The sequence below is a fragment of the Medicago truncatula genome, chromosome 3, assembly GCF_003473485.1.
Source record: "Medicago truncatula cultivar Jemalong A17 chromosome 3, MtrunA17r5.0-ANR, whole genome shotgun sequence".
Lineage (NCBI taxonomy): Eukaryota > Viridiplantae > Streptophyta > Magnoliopsida > Fabales > Fabaceae > Medicago > Medicago truncatula.
In genome coordinates, this window is record NC_053044.1 from 26,994,224 (window position 1) to 27,019,040 (window position 24,817).

The 24,817-nt window shown below is 31.4% G+C and overlaps 1 protein-coding gene and 1 long non-coding RNA gene across 5 annotated transcripts; both read right to left on the reverse strand.

The window, feature by feature from the left end:
• Nucleotides 1–4,836: 4,836 nt before the first annotated feature.
• Nucleotides 4,837–11,427, reverse strand: LOC112420169 (uncharacterized). Its single transcript, XR_005645111.1, has 3 exons — nucleotides 11,198–11,427; nucleotides 10,532–10,793; nucleotides 4,837–5,021 (listed from the first exon to the last, which is right to left on the reverse strand). It is a non-coding gene; the product is annotated as an uncharacterized lncRNA (long non-coding RNA).
• Nucleotides 11,428–16,473: 5,046 nt separating this feature from the next.
• LOC25490728 (poly(A)-specific ribonuclease PARN) lies at nucleotides 16,474–24,281 on the reverse strand. Of its 4 annotated transcripts, none has more exons than XM_024779673.2 (7): nucleotides 23,786–24,281; nucleotides 22,550–22,680; nucleotides 21,732–22,060; nucleotides 21,439–21,549; nucleotides 20,984–21,110; nucleotides 20,631–20,901; nucleotides 16,474–17,844 (listed from the first exon to the last, which is right to left on the reverse strand). In XM_024779673.2, the coding sequence occupies exons 1-7, from the start codon at nucleotides 24,154–24,156 to the stop codon at nucleotides 17,121–17,123; spliced, it is 2,064 nt and encodes a 687-aa protein (XP_024635441.1). In that variant the 5' UTR covers nucleotides 24,157–24,281; the 3' UTR covers nucleotides 16,474–17,120. The 4 variants fall into 4 exon arrangements, with proteins under 4 accessions (XP_024635441.1, XP_024635443.1, XP_039687177.1 ...); XM_024779675.2 differs by lacking the exon at nucleotides 23,786–24,281 and having other exon boundaries at nucleotides 21,732–21,866; nucleotides 21,995–22,041; nucleotides 22,550–22,681; XM_039831243.1 differs by lacking the exon at nucleotides 23,786–24,281 and having other exon boundaries at nucleotides 21,732–21,866; nucleotides 21,995–22,060; nucleotides 22,550–22,614.
• Between the last annotated feature and the right edge of the window lie 536 nt (nucleotides 24,282–24,817).

Consider the following 24,817-nt stretch of genomic DNA (forward strand, 5'->3'; position numbering starts at 1 on the left):
TTCTTAAAGGTATTTTGAGGCCCTACCTATTTCATCATCATTTCCTATTTTAATATTATAATCTAATTTAATGTATAATATTTTTATTATATCTTTAGTGTTATTTATTATATCTATAAGTTCTAAGGTTATTATATTTTTAGTTCTGCTTATACTCATTTTCTAATTTCCTAATTTTCTTTTGTAAAATATTTATTTTATTCTATAGTTCTAATTTTTCTCTTTGTATTCTATTTAAAATCTGTTGTAATTTTACTTTTCTAGATTTCTCATCTGAAATCTTAGATTTTTCTAAGTTTTCCATTTTAGTTATTTTTGAATCTTTAGTGCTCTGATACCAAATAATTGATACTTAGATAATTCAGAAATTTTTGCGGAATTCTTTTAATAATTTTAGTCATCATCTAAATAATCCCATATCTCATTGTTTTCTACTAAAGCAAAATCTATTGGATTTCCCTCATAATACGTAGAAACTATATATTCGTCCATTAAAATATCATCCATCATATTTCCTAATGCATAATCTATCTCACTTTCAAAAAGTATTGCTTGTCCGCATATTTTACCATATTCTTCACAAATTTTTGACCTTATATCTTTCGGTAAATTAAGTTTTCATATACATTTTAATTTTTCATAAAAATCTTTTTCTTTATTTTCAATACTATCTTCGTAAGCTATATACCAATCTTTTAATCTTATATTTATTATTTTTTTCTTTCTCATTAATACTAAATTCAGCCATATTTATTTTATACTAAATTCTTTATTATTGATATTCTAGCTTATTCTAAATTATTCATATCCTATTTTTTAAATATGTGGTTAATTCTTTTACTTGATTAGATAATTTATCAATGTTATTTTCTTCAACTTTTTCTGGTTCGTGAAATCTAATTGGTCTAGGTATCCTTGTTCCTTTTAATTCTAAAATCTTTTATCTATTTATAAAAGTTCCTAATTCTGTTATTTCATTTCTTTTTGGATAGTAAATTTTTCCTATGTCTTCAAATAGACTAGGGACATCTATTCTATTATTATTTCTGAAAGTAATACTATGATGAGAATTCGTTAATGCATAATTAACGCAATAAGTAATAGAAAATATTTTATCTCCTGGTCTCATTAAATTTCCTCTTAAAAATTTATGCTCTAGAGTAAGTGCTTGATCTAGTCTTTGAGTGTCTAATGGGATTCCTATATTAGGATGTATTTCGAATTTTAATTTAACGTATGCTAGATTTCCTTCAACAACTCCTAGTATTTTATCAACTGAATCTGTAATTCTATCATCTTTTAATATTAGTTCTAACGGAGAATTAATTCCTTCTTGAAAAGTAGATTTAATTAATACTTGTATAGCTCCTATATGAATATATCCTATTCTATTCCTATGTTCTTCTTTCTTTATGTTTCTTTTTAATTCCATAAATTTCTTCTTATCTAACAACTTAATGTAGGTGTGTCCTTGAGCATCCGCAATATCTGTAGGAGACTCATTAATTAATTTTCCATAGTATTTAATGTTTTCTTTTTGGTTAAATCTTTTCATTATTCCTCCAATTTTTTCTTTTCCTTTCATATTAGCATCCTTAGTTAGGTCTAGATCTTCCTTTTGAAATAAAGTAGGATCAATTAAAATACTTCCTTCATAATTTCCGTCTTCTTCGGTTATATTTAAATGTTTTGTATCACCCATAATTAATAGATAATTATATTAACTAGTTCTTAAAATGAAAATATTTAAACTTAATATTAGATAATAATACATAAAACATAAGTGCTAAAATTAAAAAAAAAAAAAAAACTTAAATTAAGTTAAACAAAGTTATGTAGATGTACCTGCTCATGATTTTCATGAATTAGTGATCGGTCCACCGCTGCTTCCGTTGCTTTAGGTAGCCTTAAGTAGAATTAGTGGTATATATATTTGCAGTAATAAGTAGATGATAGATAGTAATAAGTGGGTTGAATAAAATTAAGTAAGTAAAGGATGAATTTTATTGATGAAAATTGATTACAAGAAAAGCACTAAAGTGCCAACAACTAAATCCTAAAGGACTTAGTTAAGTTTCTTAGAGAAACTTTACAAACATAGAGCTTTCTACTACAGCTTGCACTACTATCGTTACAAGCCTTTATTTATAAGCCAAAAGGCCCTACTACTATTCATACATAACACTATTCATAGCACTATTCATCATAGCACTATTCACCCTAAACCTATTCACCCTTACATAATTTTATGACACTATTTATTACTTGTCTCCATGCATGAAGACAACTACGTTTTCAGCATGACTTTTTCTCTTCTTCTTCTAGACACATATCCGTGCACTTGGCACTTGCTTCAGTCCCTTCCTCATGCATGCACAACTCACAAGCATGATTAATGCTTCCTCTTATGCTTAAGCATAATTCTCTTAAGATTCTTGGCTTATAGTTTAATAATTTCTTGTTTAGTGAGTAGAATGGTACTTCAAAACTTGTTAGTAGTTGCATGTCTTTCTCATGGATTATTTTGCCACTTGTTTTTCTTGAGATTAACATATTCTTTGTTTTGCAAAGTACCTTAATATGAGAATTTTTAGTGATTGATTGACATTGGAAAAATATACTTGCTAATTGATTAGCAATAATCATATCAATTTGTTCTTCACTTAGTACTTCTTCCCTTGCTTCGTCCATTAATGGATATTGATGATTGTTGATTCCAACTTGAACAAAATGCATAGCCGGTTGATTAGTAGAGAAATCGGGTTATGTTGAGTAAAACTTGATATAGATATATCTTTCTCTTGCAATATTTCTTTTGTATGATTGGACTACATCCTTGAGAGTAACCGGGAACAAGCTAATTTCTTCAAAATTTGCACTTAGATAAATACATTGAACAAGTCCAAATTACCGCTTTAAGCCCAAAACCATTTCTTTGGTTCTCTTACAATAATTTCATCAATTGGACTCTTTCTTTTGATCTGTGATCTTATTAGTTCTATCTCTTTTTCAATTAACTCTACTTCCTTTCCAATTAATTCTTGTTCTTTTAATTTGTGAGCTTTTAGTGCTTCTTTGATTCCAAGTTGTTGGATTAACAATTCTTCGCTTCGTTCCATTCTCTTGATAGAATGTTTGCGAGTACGTTCTTTTCTCCTTTGATGTGAGAAATTGAGTAATTATATTCGGCTAATTTCATCTCCCATCGAATAAGTCTTCCTTGTTTATAAGTTCCTTTATGATTTATGTTCTTGAATCCTGCAACATAAGTAGAATCGGTTCTTACAATAAATTCTTTGTCAAGCACATATATTCGATGTTTTTCTAACATTCGAATTAGTGCTAATGTTTCTTTTTCGTGAGTAGGATAATTAATTTCACTGTTTGAAAAAGTTCCAGACATGTATCTGCATAATAATTCTTTCTTTTGTCCAGGAGGTTTTGCTTTCATAACCCCTCCCCAATATTCGTTAGATGCATCAGTCTCAATAATAATTAAATCATCATCAGATGGATGATATAATTCAAGAAGTTACTGACATAAATTCTTTAATTTAGTAATAAGTACTTCATCATCTTTGGTCCATGACCAAATTGAATCCTTCTTAAGTTTTTGTTGTAGTAACTTTCTTTCGGCTGCAAGATTATTTATAAAACCTTCATTTGAAATGTATGTTAGTAATCCTAAAAACCTTTGTAATTCCTTTTTATCTTTTAGTTTAGCTGGAAATTTTTGAAGTTTTTCTAACACATGCTTTTGCATTAAAATTTTTCATTTTTCTATTTCTTGTCCTAAATAATTAATTTTATTCTGAGCTACAACAGCTTTTTTCTTGCTTAATACTACTCCATGCTCAAAACATTCATTTAGTACTAATTCTACCTTTTAAAAATGATCATCTAAATCTTTATTTGAAAAAACTAATATATCATCAATATAAATTAGACAAAAATCCTTATATTCTTTTAGTATTGTATCCATTCTTCGTTGAAAAATACCTGGTGATAGTTTCATTCCCATTGGAAGTACATTACATTCATATTGACCTTGGGGACAACTAAAGGCTGTTAGAGCTTTAGATTCTTCAGTTAGTCTTATTCGATAAAATCCAGATTTACAATCAAAGGTGCTAAACCAATTCATATTCCTAACTCTTTCAATAATTAAATCCTTTCTTGGAAGAAAATATGCATCTCCTTCCATTGCATCATTTATTTGTTTATAATTAATTACCATCCTCCTTTTTCCTCTTTTTATTTCATTATGGTTTTCAACATAAAATGCAGGCGCGGAATGTTTACTTTTTTATGGTTTTATTAGTCCCTTTTCACACATTTGCTTAATATCTTCAGCAAATTCAACTTTATCTTGTTTTGTGTATATAATTGGTTTACACTTAATTTCTTTTGAGGGATCTTTCAATCTTAGTTCAACTAATTCCATATTTTTATTAAATTTTGGATCTAGTGGGTCTTCACTACAAACTTTCTCTAGTAATTCCTCTATATGTGCAGGTATTCTTCTTCCTAGTTCTAAATTTACTAATACATGGCGCATTTTTCTACAAATTAATTTTATAATTTCACCACGTTTTATCTTGTGTAACTCTGATTGATTTTTTGAATAAGTTGTTTATGTAGAATGAATTACAGGGATATCAATCATTTCTTTTAATTGTTTTCCTCTAATATATGGAGCCTTAATTGAAATATACTCTAAGTATTGGCAAAAAGGTGCATATAATCTTAAAAAATTATTTCCTATTATCATATCTAACCCTGTTTCTTGTTGATATACCGTAATTTTTTAAGAAATAAAAGAACAAGGCAGTAGAGTTAATTGAAAATGAGATAGAACTAATAAGATCACAGATCAAAAGAAAGAGTCCAATTGATGAAATTATTGTAAGAGAACCAAAGAAATGGTATGTGGTCTTCAATGGACCATTTCCAGGAATCTACGATGACTGGTACAAAGCAGTCCCACACTGTCAAAAGATCTCTGGAGTCACTCACCGAGCCTACGCAACAAAAGAAGAAGCGGAGAAAGCTTTGAAGGATCATAAAGAATTAGACAAATCAAGAAATAAAATTTATTTGGGTCCAAGAACTTTTTCCGAGACAACAAGAAGTAAGGCACCAGAAAGAGCTCCGATGAAAATCTTAGGAAGAATTCCTTTTTTCTTAGATGATCTTCCTATTATTTCCAGAAAAGAACATGAACTTCAAGTACAATTTTCAGAAGAAAAATTTCAAGAAAATTTTAACAGGCTTAAAAATTGGACGAATGAAGAAAAAAATAATTGTTTTTATATGGTAAGCATAAATGGTTTTGGGCTTAAAGTGGTAATCACTCCTAGAGCTTCACCAATTAGCATTCAACATGTTCCAATTTGGACTTGTTCAATGTATTTATCTAAGTGCAAATTTTGAAGAAATTAGCTTGTTCCCGGTTACTCTCAAGGATGTAGTCCAATCATACAAAAGAAATATTGCAAGAGAAAGATCTATCTATATCAAGTTTTACTCAGCATATCCCGATTTCTCTACTAATCAACCGGCTATGCATTTTGTTCAAGTTGGAATCAACAATCATCAATATCGATTAATGGACGAAGCAAGGGAAGAAGTACTAAGTGAAGAACAGATTGATATGATTATTGCTAATCAATTAGCAAGTATATTTTCCCAATGTCAATCAATCACTAAAAATTCTCATATTAAGGTACTTAGCAAAACAAACAATATGTTAATCTCAAGAAAAACAAGTGGCAAAATAATCCATGAGAAAGACATGCAACTACTAACAAGTTTTGAAGTACCATTCTACTCACTAAACAAGGAGTTATTAAACTATAAGCCAAGAATCTTAAGAGAATTATGCTTAAGCATAAGAGGAAGCATTAATCATGCTTGTGAGTTGTGCATGCATGAGGAAGGGACTGAAGCAAGTGCCAAGTGCACGGACATGTGTCTAAAAGAAGAAGAGAAAAAGCCATGCTGAAAATGTAGTTGCCTTCATGCATGGAGACAAGTAATAAATAGTGCCATAAAATTATGTAAGGGTGAATAGTGTTAGGATGAATAGTGCTATGATGAATAGTGCTATGATGAATAGTGTTGTGGAGACAAGTAATAAATAGTGTCATAAAATTATGTATGAATAGTAGTAGGGTCTTTTGGCTTATAAATAAAGGCTTGTAACGATAGTAGTGCAAGCTGTAGTAGAAAGCTCTATGTTTGTAAAGTTTCTCTAAGAAACTTAACTAAGTCCTTTAGGATTTAGTTGTTGGCACTTTAGTGCTTTTCTTGTAATCAATTTTCATCAATAAAATTCATCCTTTACTTACTTAATTTTATTCAACCCACTTATTACTATCTATCATCTACTTATTACTACAAATATATATACCACTAATCCTACTTAAGTCTACCTAAAGCTACGGAAGCAGCGGTGGACTAGATCAAGCACTTACTCTAGAGCATAAATTTTTAAGAGGAAATTTAATGAAACCAGGAGATAAAATATTTTCTATTACTTATTGCGTTAATTATGCATTAACGAATTCTCATCATAGTATTACTTTCAGAAATAATAATTGAATAGATGTCCCTAGTCTATTTGAAGATATAGGAAAAATTTACTATCCAAAAAGAAATGAAATAACAGAATTAGGAACTTTTATAAATAGACCAAAGATTTTAGAATTAAAAGGAACAAGGATACCTAGACCAATTAGATTTCACGAACCAGAAAAAGTTGAAGAAAATAACATTGATAAATTATCTAATCAAGTAAAAGAATTAACCACATATTTAAAAAATAGGATATGAATAATTTAGAATAAGCTAGAATATCAATAATAAAGAATTTAGTATAAAATAAATATGGTTGAATTTAGTATTAATGAGAAAGAAAAAATAATAAATATAAGATTAAAAGATTGGTATATAGCTTACGAAGATAGTATTGAAAATAAAGAAAAAGATTTTTATGAAAAATTAAATTGTATATGGAAACTTAATTTACCGAAAGATATAAGGTCAAAAATTTGTGAAGAATATGGTAAAATATGCGGACAAGCAATACTTTACGAAAGTGAGATAGATTATGCATTAGGAAATATGATGGATGATATTTTAATGGACGAATATATAGTTTCTACATATTATGAGGAAAATCAAATAGATTTTGCTTTAGTAGAAAACAATGAGATATGGGATTATTTAGATGATGACTAAAATTATTAAAAGAATTCCGCAAAAATTTCTGAATTATCTAGGTATCAATTATTTGGTATCAGAGCACTAAAGATTCAAAAATAACTAAAATGAAAAACTTAGAAAAATCTAAGATTTCAGATGAGAAATCTAGAAAACTAAAATTACAACAGATTTTAAATAAAATACAAAGAGAAAAATTAGAACTAGAGAATAAAATAAATATTTTACAAAAGAAAATTAGGAAATTAGAAAATGAGTATAAGCAGAACTAAAAATATAATAACCTTAGAACTTATAGATATAATAAATAACACTAAAGATATAATAAAAATATTATACATTAAATTAGATTATAATATTAAAATAGGAAATGATGATGAAATAGGTAGGACCTCAAAATACCTTTTAGAATATGAAAATAAATTAAAACTATATGAAGATTTATTAAAAAGTATAAACGAATTTAATTCCGTCACGAATGATCAGCGACGAGGAAATTAGAGACAGATTTATTAAATCCGTCATTAAAATTCGTCACTGTTTCAACATATTTTAGCAGTGAAACCTGGCTTTGCTAAGGTGATTCCAAAGATGGAAATTGTAGATAAGCGACACTTTGAAAAGGACGTGGTTGAATGGATGACTAAGGAAGACAAGCTGCAAGTCATGGTATATTATCTTCACCTTAAAATAAATTATACTACAATCATTTTATACATGATATCTAATTAACATTGCAATTTGTTTCCTACTTAGCATTTCCCCAATGAGATATCAAGGACGGTTCTAAAAGGAAAGCGAAAAACGGTGACAGTCATCGATGACCAAACTCAAAGGAAGTATAAGTGTCGCTTGATTACCGCGGAGAGAGCAAGTCATGAAAAGTACTTAGGTGGCCAATGGTTCAAATTTTTCCGAGACATGTGTTAGTGGTCGGTGGTAAACTAATCTTTGATCTGGAAAAGCCACCTAAAAACATGCACGTTCAAGTTGTTCCCAAATAGATCTTCGTTGTTCAACATCCGCCACTTTGACAAATAAACTTAACTCTAATCCAAAAGTGTCTTGACTTGGGGATGTTGTTTCTTTGATTCATTTGTGTGATGTAAATATTGATGTTAAACCATTTTTGGTAATTCTATGACAATGGCGTTTGCTTTTATAATTTTGACTAATATGTAATCGTAATTTGCACGTTATTGTTTCTTTCATTGGTTCAGTTAGTTTCATCTTAATTATTATTATGTTTTTCTGGTCTCATGAACAAAATATATCTCCTTTTCATGAATCAAGACTTAGTAGAGCTTTCATAAATATTTTTGATAAAAGATTTATAATGTTTGTACAATGTTTACGGAACCTTAAATTACCAAATGATATAGAAATAAAGATTTGTGAAGAATATATGGAAAGTTATGTGGACATCAATACTCTACAAAAATATAAGAGAGACTGTACTTTAGAAAATATGATGGGTGACATTTAATGGATGAATATATAATTTTTATGTACACCGAGGGAAATATAATATATTTAGATTTGACAAAAAAAATAATGAAATTTGGGATTATTTAAATGAAGACTAAAACATTAAAAGAAAATTAGTAAAAATCACAAGAATTACCAGGTATCAGTAGTTTGTATCATAGCACTAAGATTGAATAATAACTAAAATGGGCAACTTATTAAAATCTAGTATTTTTCAGATGAATAGTGTAGGAAAAAAATTAAATCAAATACAACTTGAAAAACTAGCTAGAATTAGAGATTAAAATAGAGAAAAATACAAAAAAAAATGAATATAAGCATGACTGAAAAATTGCTAATTTTAGAACTTAAAATCTTACTAAAAGTAAGAAATGATAATGAAACAGATAAAACATCAAAATCAAAATACATCGTAAACTATGAAAATAAATATCGTTGCTCCTTCATGGGTTGAAGTTCAAATTTTCAGCGTACCATGTCTTATGTTGGTCGCAATGCATCAATTGTTTGCAATTATATGTTAGTACTTTTTTGACATCTATAAAAGCCAAAAAGGTTAAAAATAAATAAATAAATAAACACTAGGGTTCTTAATTTTCTCAAAGAAGATGGTGACTGCACATCAAGAATGAGTTTTTTGGTAATTTAACTGGCGCTTGACATCATTCAACCATGATTTTATGTGCAAATCTATTAACTCTTGTATATCATGAGTAGCTAAATCTTCAATTGTTTGGGATGAGTATATCTAGGTAACATCTTTTGTTCTATGACTTGAAGTTTGATTGTTGAATGTTGAAAAAGTTTGTTGGATTATTTTCCTTATTTATATTCTTAAAGCTTTTATCAGTTGACCATCGTTAATGTGAACTACAGTTCGTATTGCGGAATATAAGTTGAATTTACGAACACTTGAATTAAGGAATTCTCGTCTTTGTAGCATAGGAATAAATCCAAACTCTTGAAACTAATTATGAATTTTTGTTCATCCATGCTTAATATTGATCTTAAACTCACTTGTGAATTATGATTTTTTTTAGAATCAATGATTCAGTCACTAAAGAATTAGGGCAAGAATAATTTAATAGTTCTCTAATAATTCGACAACAAGACTCAACCATCAAAGTCAAGTCAATAATTCAAGATTCAACGGTAAAAGTCAAATCCATAATTCATGACAGTTGTCTAATAAAACTCATACGATTTAAATTTGCTTAATTTTCGTTATTGTTATCAAACAAACCAAAAAAAAAATTGTTCAATTAAGTGGCAAATACTATTCAATGGCCTTTTATGTATCATCCCACTTTGTTTCTCCTGCTTTAAAAAAAGTGTTTCCTTTATATTGTAGGTTTGATTGTCATTAATTAGGACTCTTAATATAGGGCGTCCCTACACTCAATCAAAACAAAATATATCATAATTGAAAGATGGCAATACTATATACCATATGATAGAAAGAAAGAAAAAAAAATTCCCGTGAGCTTAGTTTAATTAGTAGGGATATTACATATTATATGCAGAGGTTGGGGTTCGAACCCCGGACACTCTACTTCTTCACATTTATATGTGTGAGCTATAGCTACTTGACAAAAAAAAAATATGATAGAAAAAAAGGACAGTCTATAAGTTCTAACTCAATTGACAAATATCAAAATTGTAACGTCGAATGTCATGATTCGGGTTTAAACCCGTAACCTCACAATTTTGTGTGAGTTTAATTTCAATAGTTTATCATTTTATCTGAGACAAAAAAAAAAAAAAAAAAATAGGACAGATAGAAACAATGAATATGAAGTATAAAAAAGGGTGAGATTACCTTGATTGGTATGAGATAATCGTGCAAATGTCTCATATATAGCCAAAGATGGAAAGTATAGTGTGAGTGATGTGATGATGACAGAAGAAGGGAGAGCACACTCCCAACAAAGGCAAAGACTCTCTTTACAACCATTCCCGGGTTGTGCTCTCTCTCTTCTGTCAACATGAAATGTCTCATCACATATTTCCTCAACTATACCAACCAACAAAACCCTTCTTGCCATGCATTCTTCTACATATTCAATATTTTATCAAATCACCTGCAAATATGAGTTTGTTTAGTATGAGAATGAGAATATCCGGTTACTAAATTTCAAATTTAAAACCCTTAAAAAAAATTCAAATTTAAATTAGCATGCAGAAAATGATTCAAAATTAGAGAGTTCCATTGGATTCTGTACGTTAATAATATCTGAAGTGGTCCAAACGACTTAGAGTTGTAAGATTCTTTAAATTAAAAGCATTCATAGGTGCTGATGTTTATCTCAACTGTATTTGAAAATCTCCTTTCTTGATCCAACCTTTAAACAGATCGATAATAAACATGCATATGAATCTCTAAATAAGGATTTATTTATGAGAGTAGCAATTGGTATACTACATATATAATTACCCATGTAAAATCAAAGATCAAATTTAAGGAAATGAATAACAATAAACTCACCTGCGTATTCATTTCTCTTCACCAAAAAATCAGCCACATCCTATTTCGTTTCTTTCTTTCTTTCTGTGAAAAGCTTGCATGAATAAAATCATGAAAAAAAGGACAAAATATTCTGGTTGAGGAGAATGAACCACGAAATAAGGTCTTATAAAAAGGTGGAGAAATATAATGAGGAAAAGGAGAAGAAGTTGAAAGAATAAAGAACGGAGACAAAAACGTATGAAATAAAAACTCTATCCAAATTGGAATAGGAATAGAGAGCACACTAGAAGCGGTTAATATAGACGCATCAACTTCATTGAATGGTTCACAGCTTAAGTGTGCACTCTCACTACGTTTCAAAATATATATCGCAGTCAACCACTACACACATACTAATATACAACTTTGACCATTAATATTTTTAATCGAACATAATAAAAAATTAAAATTTGATATTTTAAAAATATTAATTGAGACAAATCAAACATCTTACATGTTAACATTTTTATTTATATATTAGTTAAAAAATAAGGTCAATGTAAATTATATGAAAAGTACACGTTGTAAAATTGCGACATGTATTTTAAAACGGAGAGAGTATTATTTTTTGACCGGTGCAACTGATTCCTCGAGCCTCGTAGGAGAATTCAACATTATTGTATTCTCATAGTTGAATTCGAAACAATGATATTTGAATAAGTTGAAAAAAATCTCTTACCATCTCATTCAAATGTTCTTGAATCAGTTAAGTATGTATTGGTTCTAAAGTGGCAAAAATTAATTTTGGATGGATTGATTTTGTAAAATTAATTTAGTTATATGTGAGTTGAAATTGATTGATTTATGTTTATATCAATTCTCGTAAACTTGAGTTGAACAATAAATTTTAGTCTAAAAAATCATATTTAGAGTCAAAAGATACAAATCTTAACGTTGTTACATCCAAATATATCCCCGTGAATTTAGTTCAGTTAATGGAGATATTGTATATTACTTGCAGGGGCCGCAGTTAGAACCCCTGATACCCCAATGTGTGAGTTCTAACCACTAACTATTTAAAAAAAAAAATCCAAATATATTAAAATAAATTTTACCCTTGGGAAATCAATTTGCCCATCCAAAATTAAAACCAAACATCAATTTAGGAGGTTAGTATGTAAAGTGGTCCTCTTCAAGTTAAATTTGTTGAGTGGGTGATTGTCACTATTTTTTGGCAGTTTCTATATTATATGTTTTTCCCATTTTGAATGGAAACTCTTCACTGTCACCATTTTCAATTCTTGTCTATGCTTGTAGACAAGGCTCAATTGCCATTTGCATTTATCCTTTAGATAAACGCGTATTTGGATAAGCACTTTAATTAATTATTACTTTTTTAGTCCCAATCTTTTTTCTTTTTATTCTCACATGTTTAATCATGTTTGAGACTCTTCAAACACAAATTATGAGCGCTTCTTCCGGTTAGATTTAAATTTTGGTTCGTCATTGTGAAAGTTAATTTGAAATTAAGTATTGAAGAAATCGTGTCACGACTAGATGAATTGTGCTATGATTGTTGAAGAATTTCTGGAGCAAATCTCTGAAAAAATCGTGCCATTATATTGTGAGGCGAAAAATAGAAACGTATTTTTGACTCCTAATTTTAAGGTTATATTTTTCTATAAATACAGATCTTATCTTGTATCAGATGAAAAGTAGAGAGTAGAAAAACGGGTTTAGAAGCCAACAACAAAACTAGGGTTTGTAGAGTTTTTTCTCTTGACAATAAACACTAAGGTTGGGATTGAATCATCACCGTTGATTTACCTTGAATAAATACTATTAGGCTTAAGTCTCTTTGGTCACGGGAAAAGATTCGGGAATTTGGGTAGAATTAGGTTTGAATACTTATTCTTGTAACCGTTTGGAATCTTTTGTAAAGTTACTCAAAAATTATAGTGGAGCGAAGAGTTGCTCTCTCCTCCATAGTAGGTCAGTATTGGACCAAACTGGGTAAATAAATTTGCTTATGCTCTTTCTCTTTTCTCCCGTTGTTTTCTAGTTTTGCTTTTGTTTATAACCGTCACCAATGCTATTATGGTTGTTTGGTTAATTTGCTCCACACACCAAGTTATATTGATGTGATTTTTTAATGAATTCACAACAGTCACGTTAGACTAAACTCTTCCATTATAAACCCAACTCGGCTGATCTTCTTCCCAATATTTTGTATTTCAATATTTGCGCAAACTATAATAAAACATTAAATTTAGACTAGTAAAGATTCGTTTATGATAATTTATTTAGTAAAATACAATCTGTTTATTATTTATTTTAATTTAATTTTTATAATAAATACAAAGGAAAAAACATACTTTATTGTGTCTTGGATTTCTAAAATAATCAAAATTTTGGTATAAAAAAAAAAACTTAAATTTCCATATAACCTATGGAGGGAGTATTTATATGTTCATTACATTATTTAATGGATCCGATTAGTTACTTACTATAATTATTTTGTAAGAAGTTAAATTAACCTACTAAAATTGATATAGAGGAGAATCGAATATATATTAACGTATTTTTTAAGTGTTGATCATTCGATTCTTAAATAATAGATCTTAATAATTCGAAAATCGAGCAAAATGTAAATAAAATTGGACCTAAAATTTGACCACCATGAAATTCCTTACAAAATATTTGACCATGATAATAAAAAGTGTACAAAATATTTCTATCTGTATCGTCACACTACAGGATCTAAATTAAAAATATACAGTAATGTTGTGTTTAGCTTTGTGTCAGCGTCGTAAAACACACGTTAATTATAAGACACATAAAATATACTTTACGACACTTGACGTAAGAGAAGATATTTTTTTATTGTTTGGTGTTGAAAGTGCGTTTGAGGGAGAAACAGAAACAGGTGCCTAAGAAGTTAATGTCAAATTAAAGTTGATAATGATATTGTACTCGATAAACTCTAATCAATAATATCATTGTGGCAACAAATTAAAGTAAATGTATGTGTCTAGACTCTAGATACATAACAACAGTTTTAATATCAAAAAAATCTATTAAGTGATTTCACGATTTTGTCCCATTAGTATGCATGGTTATTTCGTACTCACAACCATGAATAAATATTATTTGTTTTTAAAGAAAATATACAAATATCATTGTTGCTTAGGAAAATACAACTATTTTGGAATATTATATATTTTTACACAGTAAGCTTTTTAGATTGGCTAATCTAGACTAAAATATCTTCGCATGCAATTGCATAGACTAATTTTTAGATATAACTGAGATTCATTTGAGGTGTTGACCTCTTCGTACAAATGTTTTTCATATGCATTAACCATGGATTAAACTCTTGACTTAATAGTTAAGTGATCCATATTTTAAATTTGAAAAAGCGAGATGTCTAGGGTTTGAACCCCCTGTATAAAATATGTAATATCCTATGAATTTATTCAAGTTCGCAAGGATATTTTTTATTTTTTTTTGACAAAAGTTCGCGAGGATAATTATATTGATGTTTTATTAGCCATTATTTGATTAAAACATAACCTTAAAATATGTCAGTATACCATCGGTTTCTATGCCAATATAGATCCGATAAAGTCTATCCTAATCTTCTTTTAATATAAAATCTTATCTTATCTTATATAAATAAAAATGTTATATTTTCTAGTCCATAAATAATTCCCTCTGTCACAAACTTCGTTCTGATGTTCCTCTACTCATTTCTTTAGCCTCAGCGAAGTTTTAATAAATTAGTACTTTGGTTTGGCACCACCAAGAAGAATTTGTTGTAACTTTAGGGATTTGCACAATAATGCAAAGAAATTCTTTAGAATAATGCACCTTAGAAGATATGACCGTTTTTTAACTCAGTCAACTAGTATGCTTATAACCTATAGCAGCAAATGCATGTGAAACTCACAGAAGTTTTGTGGCAATTGGAAGTATGCTTCTGCTACGCATGCAAATGGAGATAGACATACTTTTAATTTCTGCGTTTCTGCTCCCTACAACTGCCTACGCTAAAATCATCTTCCAAGGCAAAGATTTCATGAACTATGCATGTGAATGACAATTAGTAACAAGTGGTAACAACCTGCTAACAATGCATGTACTACTTCTGAGAGCAATAGGTGAATTCTGACATCAGAGAAGAGAAGGGAAGATTTTCCATGACACGTTTTCGACATGCACACCTGTCACTGCTCCTTGTTTCAAATATGGATATGCTAATCAGTGTCTCAAGCGCACTGGTGAAGCATTTAAAACAAGCTAGAAAAGTTGTGTAAAAGTCAAAAGTAACATTTTATATTTTCTAAACAAAATTTCAATTTTTAGAATCTTTATTCAATATTCTGAAGACACTAGTTAGCAATACCCTTCAGCTATATAGCTCATGGCTGTCAATCCATTTAATTATTTGTGATAAAACCACCGTTAATTAATGTTCTTAACATTTTTTATTAGCTCCACAAATCGTTTTCGTCTATGTGTGATATCACAGTGGAAATGTAAGAATCACGGTAACATACCGTGATTTTTAAAAAATTACACTTTATAATTTTTGCAAAATCACGATGAATTATCGTGATTCTGACATATTTGCCGTGATACCAAACATACATTTTTTAGATGGATGAACTCGATTTTCAAAATAAAAAATGTATGAACTGATCAGAAACTATGTTACTTTTTCACTATACAACAACTATCTGTTGTGTGAAGTTTTATTTTTGAAATCTTAAGTAGTTAAAGTTATGAATTTTATTTTATTGATTAGGAATAAAAGGTCATCATTTTAATAATTAAATTAATCAATTTTTAATACAAAGTTGTGATATTCTTTTTTATGACAAATTTTGTATTTCATTTGTTATGTTGGTATTTCTTGGGATTCAAATTGTAATTTTTTTTTAATGACAAAGGTTGGTATTTTAATTGTTATGTTAGTATTTTTTTTTTTCAAGAACTTTAAACGTTTTACTCTTTTAATCCCTTAATGTAACTAAATGAGTTACTCATCCCCTAAAAGAATGAGAATCAATAAAAGTTATAATCTGTTATAAAATAACTAATTTCCAGAGTATTTGTTAATTTAATTGTTAACAATGAAGATTGAAGATGTTTTATTCCTAATGTCTAACAACAATTCATAACTTGAATATTTCAAATTTCATACAGCGGAAAGTGAAAAAAGTAAAGTTCCCAATTCAGTTCATTCATCTTTTTATTTTGAGTGAAAATCCAGTTCATCTATCTTACTCTAAGCAAACGATTTATGCAGCTAATAGAAAATGCTTAACAGATTAATTGACTGTGTCTTCATCACAAATAGTTAAACAGAGAATGTGTATATACTGACTTCATGAAACTATTATGCAAAACAATAATCTTTTTCCTTTCAAGTCTAAGAATTCTGATTATATAATACATCACGAGAAGTATCCTACTAAGAACTTTGATCAATAACAACAAATGATCATATTACCTATAATTCTCAGATGTTGTGGTTTGTCTCTTACCAACTGATGTATTTGTTACAGCTGAATATTATTTTCTCTTCGGACGTTACTCACTATATGTGGGTAGCTCTACCTGCCATGATTCAAACTTTGGTATGCCACTTTGTAGGAAGATTAACCTCTCCTGCTAAACCCGCGCCCATTAGTACAGCTGAATTGAACTCATCACAAAAGATACTACACCTAATTTTAACCAAATCAAAAGGGGCGACTTCTTTATAGTCGTAGAGCAAAAGATTTGTTCTTTTAAATTTGGTTAATACTACACTAGAAACAAATTGAACGGTGCATCCTGATGGTGTACACATAATTAGCCAAAAATCACAAGTTGGCTTCTGCGCCACAGGAATGGGCGGCTTGCCTACGAGATTGAACATTTCTTAACTGATCAATTGTGTTTGGCTTGATATTTTCTACAAACTCATAGCTGCATCATTTACATTCTCTTCTATAGTTGGATTTTCATGTTCGCCACTCCTCAACGATTCCTTGTATTCAACCAATTTGGTTTTCCACTTCATGCCAACTGCCTTTGCCTGATCAGCAAACAGAGTTTCTGATAAGGGTGAACCACAAATTTCTTTATAAGCATCATAATTAGCAGCACATGTATTTCCACCTTCCAAAAGTTTTCCCAGCGGATGCAAAACCGAGATTGGACCATTACTTCTCTCTAAGCTTTCCTTCAACAAAAGAAAGTCGGAAACTAATTGAGTCTTGTTAAACTGAACGAACACTGCTGTTGCATCCAAGTGGTAGACAGAAACTACAGAAGTTAAACCGAAAACTTTAGATAAACACTCTCGTACTTCACTTGCCTTCAGGTTAGAAGGAAATCCCCAGATAATAACAATGTTCTCAAACAAAATTTGTTGGTACCGTCTCTTGAGGTTATAGCTTGGTGAAGAATTTTCAACCGTATAACCGGTATTTAGATCTATAATATCCCCGTGCAAATAACTAAGATATAGATGATTAATGTACTTCTGTAGTTTCTCATTGAAAGCTAATTGTTTTGAAGATTCATGGAGTTTAAAATCAACTCCTAAATCACTGCATAACTGGGCAAAGATACATCCAGTCATGAAAGCATCATATCCTGCCTCATGCTTGCCTCCAGGATTCCAGCTAGACGATCTGTAAACACACATTTTTTGTTGGTATTAAAGGAACAATAAAAAGAGGCAGCTTAGATAACACGGAAACGGAAGGAAAATTAATATAACAGGACAAACAAGACACTAATTATTTAAAATTTTCTGTCTAAATTCTAAAGAAATCACCTCAAGCTATATGCAAATTATGTAGACAGAAAAATGGTGTGCAAGAATAAAAATGATATCTGCCATTGTACAGTTTTTTTTATTTGCAATAAAAGAGTAGGAATGTTTCTCAAAAAACCACTGTTTTCAGGAAATTTTCCCCCTCCCTTGTGGTGGTTTTCACCCCCATCAATGGGAGCGAGGCTGCTGGTGCCTCTCCAGTTCCCTGCATCTTCAAAGATGTGTTCACGCTACTATTTCACCACCATACCTCACTCCTCCATCAACCCATCTTCCCATGGTCCCTCTTTCATGGTCTACTTCACCCATGTTCGGAAACCATTCTTTCACAAACGCCGCATATGCACATCATCCCCCTCGCAATTGCACTCCCATCCGCAATGGTCTCCGGCTTGACAGAGCTCCCCCACCAGAGGTTCACATGGAAGGGACATATGGATCATCAATCCCCCTACATTTTGAAGCAAGCCGTGTTTGCCCGTCCACCGTTGAATCTCAGACTCGAACGGCCTTCTTAAAAGCCGTCAGACATAGGTACAAAACTCTGTCACATTTGTTGTTTATGCAGGTATCATCTGTGACAACCATTGTGTAGAATGGCCTTCAAGTTTTTAGGGGGGAAATTGCACACCGTTCGTTTGTTGAAATGTCCTATCGAAGATGGGCTATTTTGGATAACATGGTGTGGACAGGACTACTTTGGTGCTGACACCAATTTCTACAACCATCCCAAGTTTCAACTATCTTCCAATCAAGGGATCAATTTTGACATTTCTGATATAAGAGATGTAGTTGGCCTAGCTTAGTTATAGTGTGTTTCAGCTATGTACAGCTGGCACTTAACAGTTATGAATAGCTGTCAAGTGACGGACACATGTCTGTTTTGTAACAGGTTAAGCTGCTATAGCAGGTAACCTTCATCTTCTATATAAAGCTGCTTGTAACTGTTTCTATTCATTCAATGAGAATCAGAAGTTGATAAGAAAAGTTAGTTAGAAATCTTCTATGAACCCTCTAAATTTTACACATGAGCACACTTAAAGTCAAAACATGTCTACAGTAGCAAAAAATTTTATCCCTAACCGGATAGATAGAACTTTAGAAAGATTGTGGTTTCCCTTGTCTTCGTAGTCAATGATCATGGACGGAAGAATGTGTTAAAGCTGACAGTTGGGTTTATATGTTGGTTTAGTCGTGCCAAATTGGCTCTTGGTGACTCTATGTGTATTGTTACTCGTGAGTCATGACTGGTTAGGCTCTAGTGTTAGAGTTTCTCTTTTAAGTGGATGGATACTACCTAAACACATTTGCTACAACCATGTTGTAATCCTTTTCACTTTTTCTAATGAAAGAATTTGCTTTTACTGTTAAAAAAAACAGAGAGGCTTAATTGCACTTTTAGCCCCTCTCATTTTCTAATTGTGTGATTTTAGCCCCCTTAGTTACACATTAGCAATTTTGGCTCCTCTATTTATCCCCTTTCTAATTTCATAGCCCCCATGTATTGGCCAAAGTGAATATTTGAAAAAATATTATAAAAGGAAGTAATAATAATTAAACACCGTGACTGTTTTTTATAAAACAACCAAAACAATAAAAAGAAAAAATGTACAAGGAATGCGAAAATAGGAAGATGAATACGTAAACTATCGCATTTGAGACGAAAAATGCAAATGAAGATGGCAAGGGAGGAAAACGAATATGACGACGGCACATACAAAGCTGGCAAAGATGTTCACTGCAACAGGTGTTAACGACGACATGTTGGGTATTAACGACGACAGAAGCTTTAAAAATGTCGATGAATGATGGAGAAAAGAATTGAAGACAAATTGAAGATGAGGGTGAGTTGAAAAACAATGAATTGTCAGGAATCCCTATGACTTTCCCTCCCTATCGCCTTCCTCCATCAACTGTCGCCATATTCTCCATGCCCTGTCGACCTCAACTCACCTTCCATCGCCGTTAATACCTTCGTCATCACTGTTATCACCTTCACCGTCACCGACTTGGTCTTCATCTCCATGTTTCTCCTCTGATTCGTCGTCTCAGTGTTTCTCCCTATTCCTCGTCCAGTTTCTCCTCTAATTTGTATTCTTCACATTTTCAGAATCAGGGTGAAATGTTTTTCCCAACTATATGTATTTTTAATTTAATTTTATGTTTTTTTATTGTTTTTGTAAAAACAAGTCACGTGACGTGTATGATTATATTACCTTTTTATAATAATATTGTTTCAAATATCCACTTTGGCCAAAAGAATTAGAAACGAAACATGGGTCCTTAATATGACACGTCAGCTAATTAAATCAAAATCTGAATGGGGGGTTATGAGATCAAAAAGGGGAAAATTGCTCATTTGAAACTACGGGGGAGTCAAAATCACACAATTGATTTGAGAAACTAAAGGGGCCAAAAGTGCAATCAAGCTAAAAAAAGAAATAAGAGTAGTGAAAGTGAATAATGCATCGATATAACCTTTGTATTACTGGGGTACGATATCAAGAAAGAAAAACAATGAAAGAGTTATAAAAATGAAGGAAACAATTGTAACATGTATGAAAATAGTTGAAAAATCAAAAACTACTAGTTGAAACATAACTCTTACGTCAGAAACTTCAAAATTATACATAGACAAACCTTGAATCATCGACTTCAACGGTTACTTTCACTTGGGATGGTGTAACTAGCTCGGTGCTTTTGGAGCCAGCAGCAATTTGTGGACAAAACATAGAAAATGCAGAGGCAAGTGATTTTCTGGACTTTTTCATTCTTTCTTGAAGCATAGAATTAGTGTTCATGAGTATTTTGGTGTCAACAATGTGTGGAAAGCACTTGTTAACAGAGGCAACAAACTTTTCTGGAGTCCCAGGAAGAGGACCAATAAATTTGCTGTAGACATGAGCAATATCTGTATCATGGAATTATATAATATTATCTTACTGTCTTACAAAATAATGTAGCCTGTTAAGTATTAAGAATGTCATTGATACCTAGAAAACAGTTATGACCAACTATCAACTTCTGTTCTGATGAAAGGAGATCAATAACATGGCGAAATCCAACTGCAGCTTGGATCTTCACCTCTTTTGCCCTGTGATTCTCCTCTTTTACCTCCTTCTACAAGAGATTAAAGAACATTTATTAGGAACCCAATACGATGCTGTAACATCAATAAACTTGGTTCACCACTTAATTTTAACTTTCTCGTCTCTCAGCACCACTGTGTTCAGCCTATATTACACATGGGATGCCTATGCTAATAGAGTATAATAAAGGCATCATCTTTTAATATTTATTTGTGGCCATTTATAACAAAAACTAGAGTTATGCATGATTTGTAGATGTCCTTAGCCATCTCAAGATTCTAAACCAAAAATCAATGCCAATGTAGAGACACATCAAAAATTATAGAGCAAAAAAAAACATAATATTAAAAGTTAATTACCAAAAGTAAGTTTAGTTCATCCTCCGAGTCTGTATACACAACTATTTGTTGGGAACCAGAAACCTCGTTCACATTGATATAAGAAAGATCTTTGAAGTGCTTTTTGATGACCTGAAATTTCAAACTTATAATCAGCAAAGCTTAGCCAGTGTAAAACCTTAGTACATGCACAATACTACAATAATTTTAACCAAAAGAAGTGAATAGATGATGAATTCAAAATACCAATATGAGAGAAAAGACAAATCGTGAACATATGAACAGTAGATAGAGACAAGTTAAAACAACATTACCAACTGAATCAACTTAAGCTGACGTGAGGTGAATCCATCCAGCTTGAGAGCTGGATGTGTCTTAAAGAAAATCAATTGAAATTGTTGTTTTGAGTCTTTTCGAGATCCTTGAATTTGGTCTGACCGACTTTGCTCCTGTAATAACCCATCACGCCATTCACTGAACTTATCTCTTATTCGTGCAGTGAATAAAATGTCTGCCATGCTGACAGAAGGTATGCCCCCCCTAACATCATTTAATTTAGAAATGTCTGAACACTCACTATCATGTGTTGAATTCCAACTCCTTATTGCTTCCCTTTCTTGTTCTCTGGATAAATAAGATATTCCTGACATTATCCAAGGGTGCAAACTCTCAAACTAAAGAAATCATTTTAGTCATAATGGAATTATATGTAAAACCAAATGCCTATTCAAATTCCCTATGATCTAAGAGTCATGTATCTGGAGCCTTTCAGGTTTGCATATAACCATTACATCGGTTTTATCATGAACCACTCAGGCATCAAAGTTATAGACCCATATGTGTAGAATCCACATTTTAGTTTTTCCATGTATAAAATAAAAGAAATAAAAAAGTAAGCAGGCTATGCCAGTTACCATGGCCAGGACCTTTTACAGCAGATAGTGGTGCACAAACTCCTTTTTTCCATGTATAAAATAAAAGAAATAAAAAAGTAAGCAGGCTATGCCAGTTACCATGGCCAGGACCTTTTACAGCAGATAGTGGTGCACAAACTCCTTTATTCTATTAGTTAGCTAATTACTAATCTTAATGCCAAAGCTAATAGCACAAAATAAAAGGAAAAGTAAGCAACCTTCATATATGCATGCATTAAAATCAAACTGGTATTTAGCCAAGAAGTCCATCGAAGTAGTCTGGCAGAGAAATTCATTACATGGGCCAAAACCAGAAAGCTCTTGACGTGGAAAAACATAGAAATTGTACCTGAGAAAGAGCAAGTTTCTAAATTAGAACAGCAACAGGCAATTCATTGCATTTGAATTAAGAAAATGAAGGAAACAAAGAAGAATAAGATGAAAACATTTCCAGAAGCTATAGTTTTTACAACTATTGTGCTGATCAAATGTACTAATGTACCATTACTTCCTAACATTTACCAAGTCTAAACCAACTGATAACATTAATAACAATGGAAGAAAGGCTCTTTGTATTACTTAGAAACCCCATTCATACCAGCATATGTATTCCATTTAGAAGAGCACTGGTAAGACTATTTGATACCTCCTTCCAACATCCTCTCTTTTTATTCGGTGAAATTTGTCCATGTCCAGTAACTTTTACATGGGACTCATTCTCAAAGTAGTGGAACCAATGATTTTCACTCAATAAATTACTAAAGTGTTCAAGAAGAGAGTTAGACAATGTATTGCAAGTGTTTCTCATCTATTTATAATGTTGATAAAATTCTTAAAAAAAAATCATAAAAACCTAAAAAAACATACATCTACAAAAACATGTGGCATTATCAAACCATCATGAAATTGCAATGCCTACTAATCATGATTCAACAATCAAATTTTATTGGCAAACATTTCCACTATTACTTGAACGGTTTTAGAACACATCCAACATTGCGAAAATTTTCAATTTTCAAACACGCCACTAAGGGTCTTACTTTGATTAACTTATACATGTCTATAAGCTCTCCACCATAAATTATGAAAACAGCTTACAGCTTATACAAAAATACTTTGACTTAATTTTATCTTTTGTTATAGAAATAACTTAACAAAAGCACTATGATAAGCGTTCATACTATAAGCAGTTAGTTAAGCTGTTTATCCAAACATGCCTTAATTTTCCACTTATACTTAGAGTAACACCAATAATATTAAGTTCAACCAAACACAAACACCCTAACGAATCTATCTATATAACTATCAATCTAAGTTCACTTCGCTACAATTTCCTCAACGCAAAAGGATATTCAATTACAAACTGGTTTAATAAATTGATTATTCGTAAATAGTAATCACAATGCAGTAAGCTAATTTTCGATTTCTCAGAGAGAGAGAGAGAGAGGTTTTACGGATATGCGACGAAGGACTGGTTAGACGAATCCCATCGGAAAGGACAAACGCCGAACTGAACAACGGCGAACCTACTGGCGGAGTCTCTAACCTTGAGATACCGGACATCGGAGCGATCAAACTGGAATGAATCACGCCAGGGAGAACTTGTAACGCCGGTCATCTCGAGGTCGATGGCGACGAAGTCCGACGACCGGACATGGTGCCGGAGCTCAGCTAACGACGATTCGAAGTTTGCAACGGTGACCGTCTTCGATGGAAACGCTGATTCGCATTGCTGTAGTGTGCTTGTTGTGGCGGTTGAAGAGGATAGGGCACGTGATAGAACACGTGATAGTGCCGAAGAAGAAGGAAGTGTTCGTAGCTTCATGCGTGTTCTCTTCGTTCGGGGTTTAGAAGAGGGATGACGAGAGGAGGAGAGAATACTCGTTGTTTGGAAATGGAAGATGAAGATCTCAACGATGTCGTTTTGGTTCGATGTTATTTTTTGTTTGGGCTTATTACAATATGAAAGCCCGGCTCATCTGATTTTAAAGACACTATTGATCATTCTCACCCCGAATTTCGAGAAGTAACTCAAGCGTGAGTTAGTGACATCCAGCGTGACTTAAGACATGTTGAACCGCGTGAGTTAAGTCACTTTCGGTACAAGTGTGAGTTAAGTCATATTCGGTATGAGCGTGAGTTAATTCACGCTGGATGTTGGTATGCTAACATAACAACATTTAATATTTCTAACAAAGCTATCAATGATATGTAATCTATATACCCTCATAATTGATTTAGATTACATCAATTTAACAACATAATTCACTCATAATACTCATCATAATGTAATTACTCATAATAGATCCAAATTACACAAATTCGAAATTACATACACAATCCACAAAAGATTTAATTTCATTAAAAGTGCAACATTACAGATTTTTTCGAACATATTACACTATTACACGTCAATACAAATTACACTTCAATGGAGCAGACACAAAGATGTAACATATTATTTTCAATCATCGACCTAAACATGT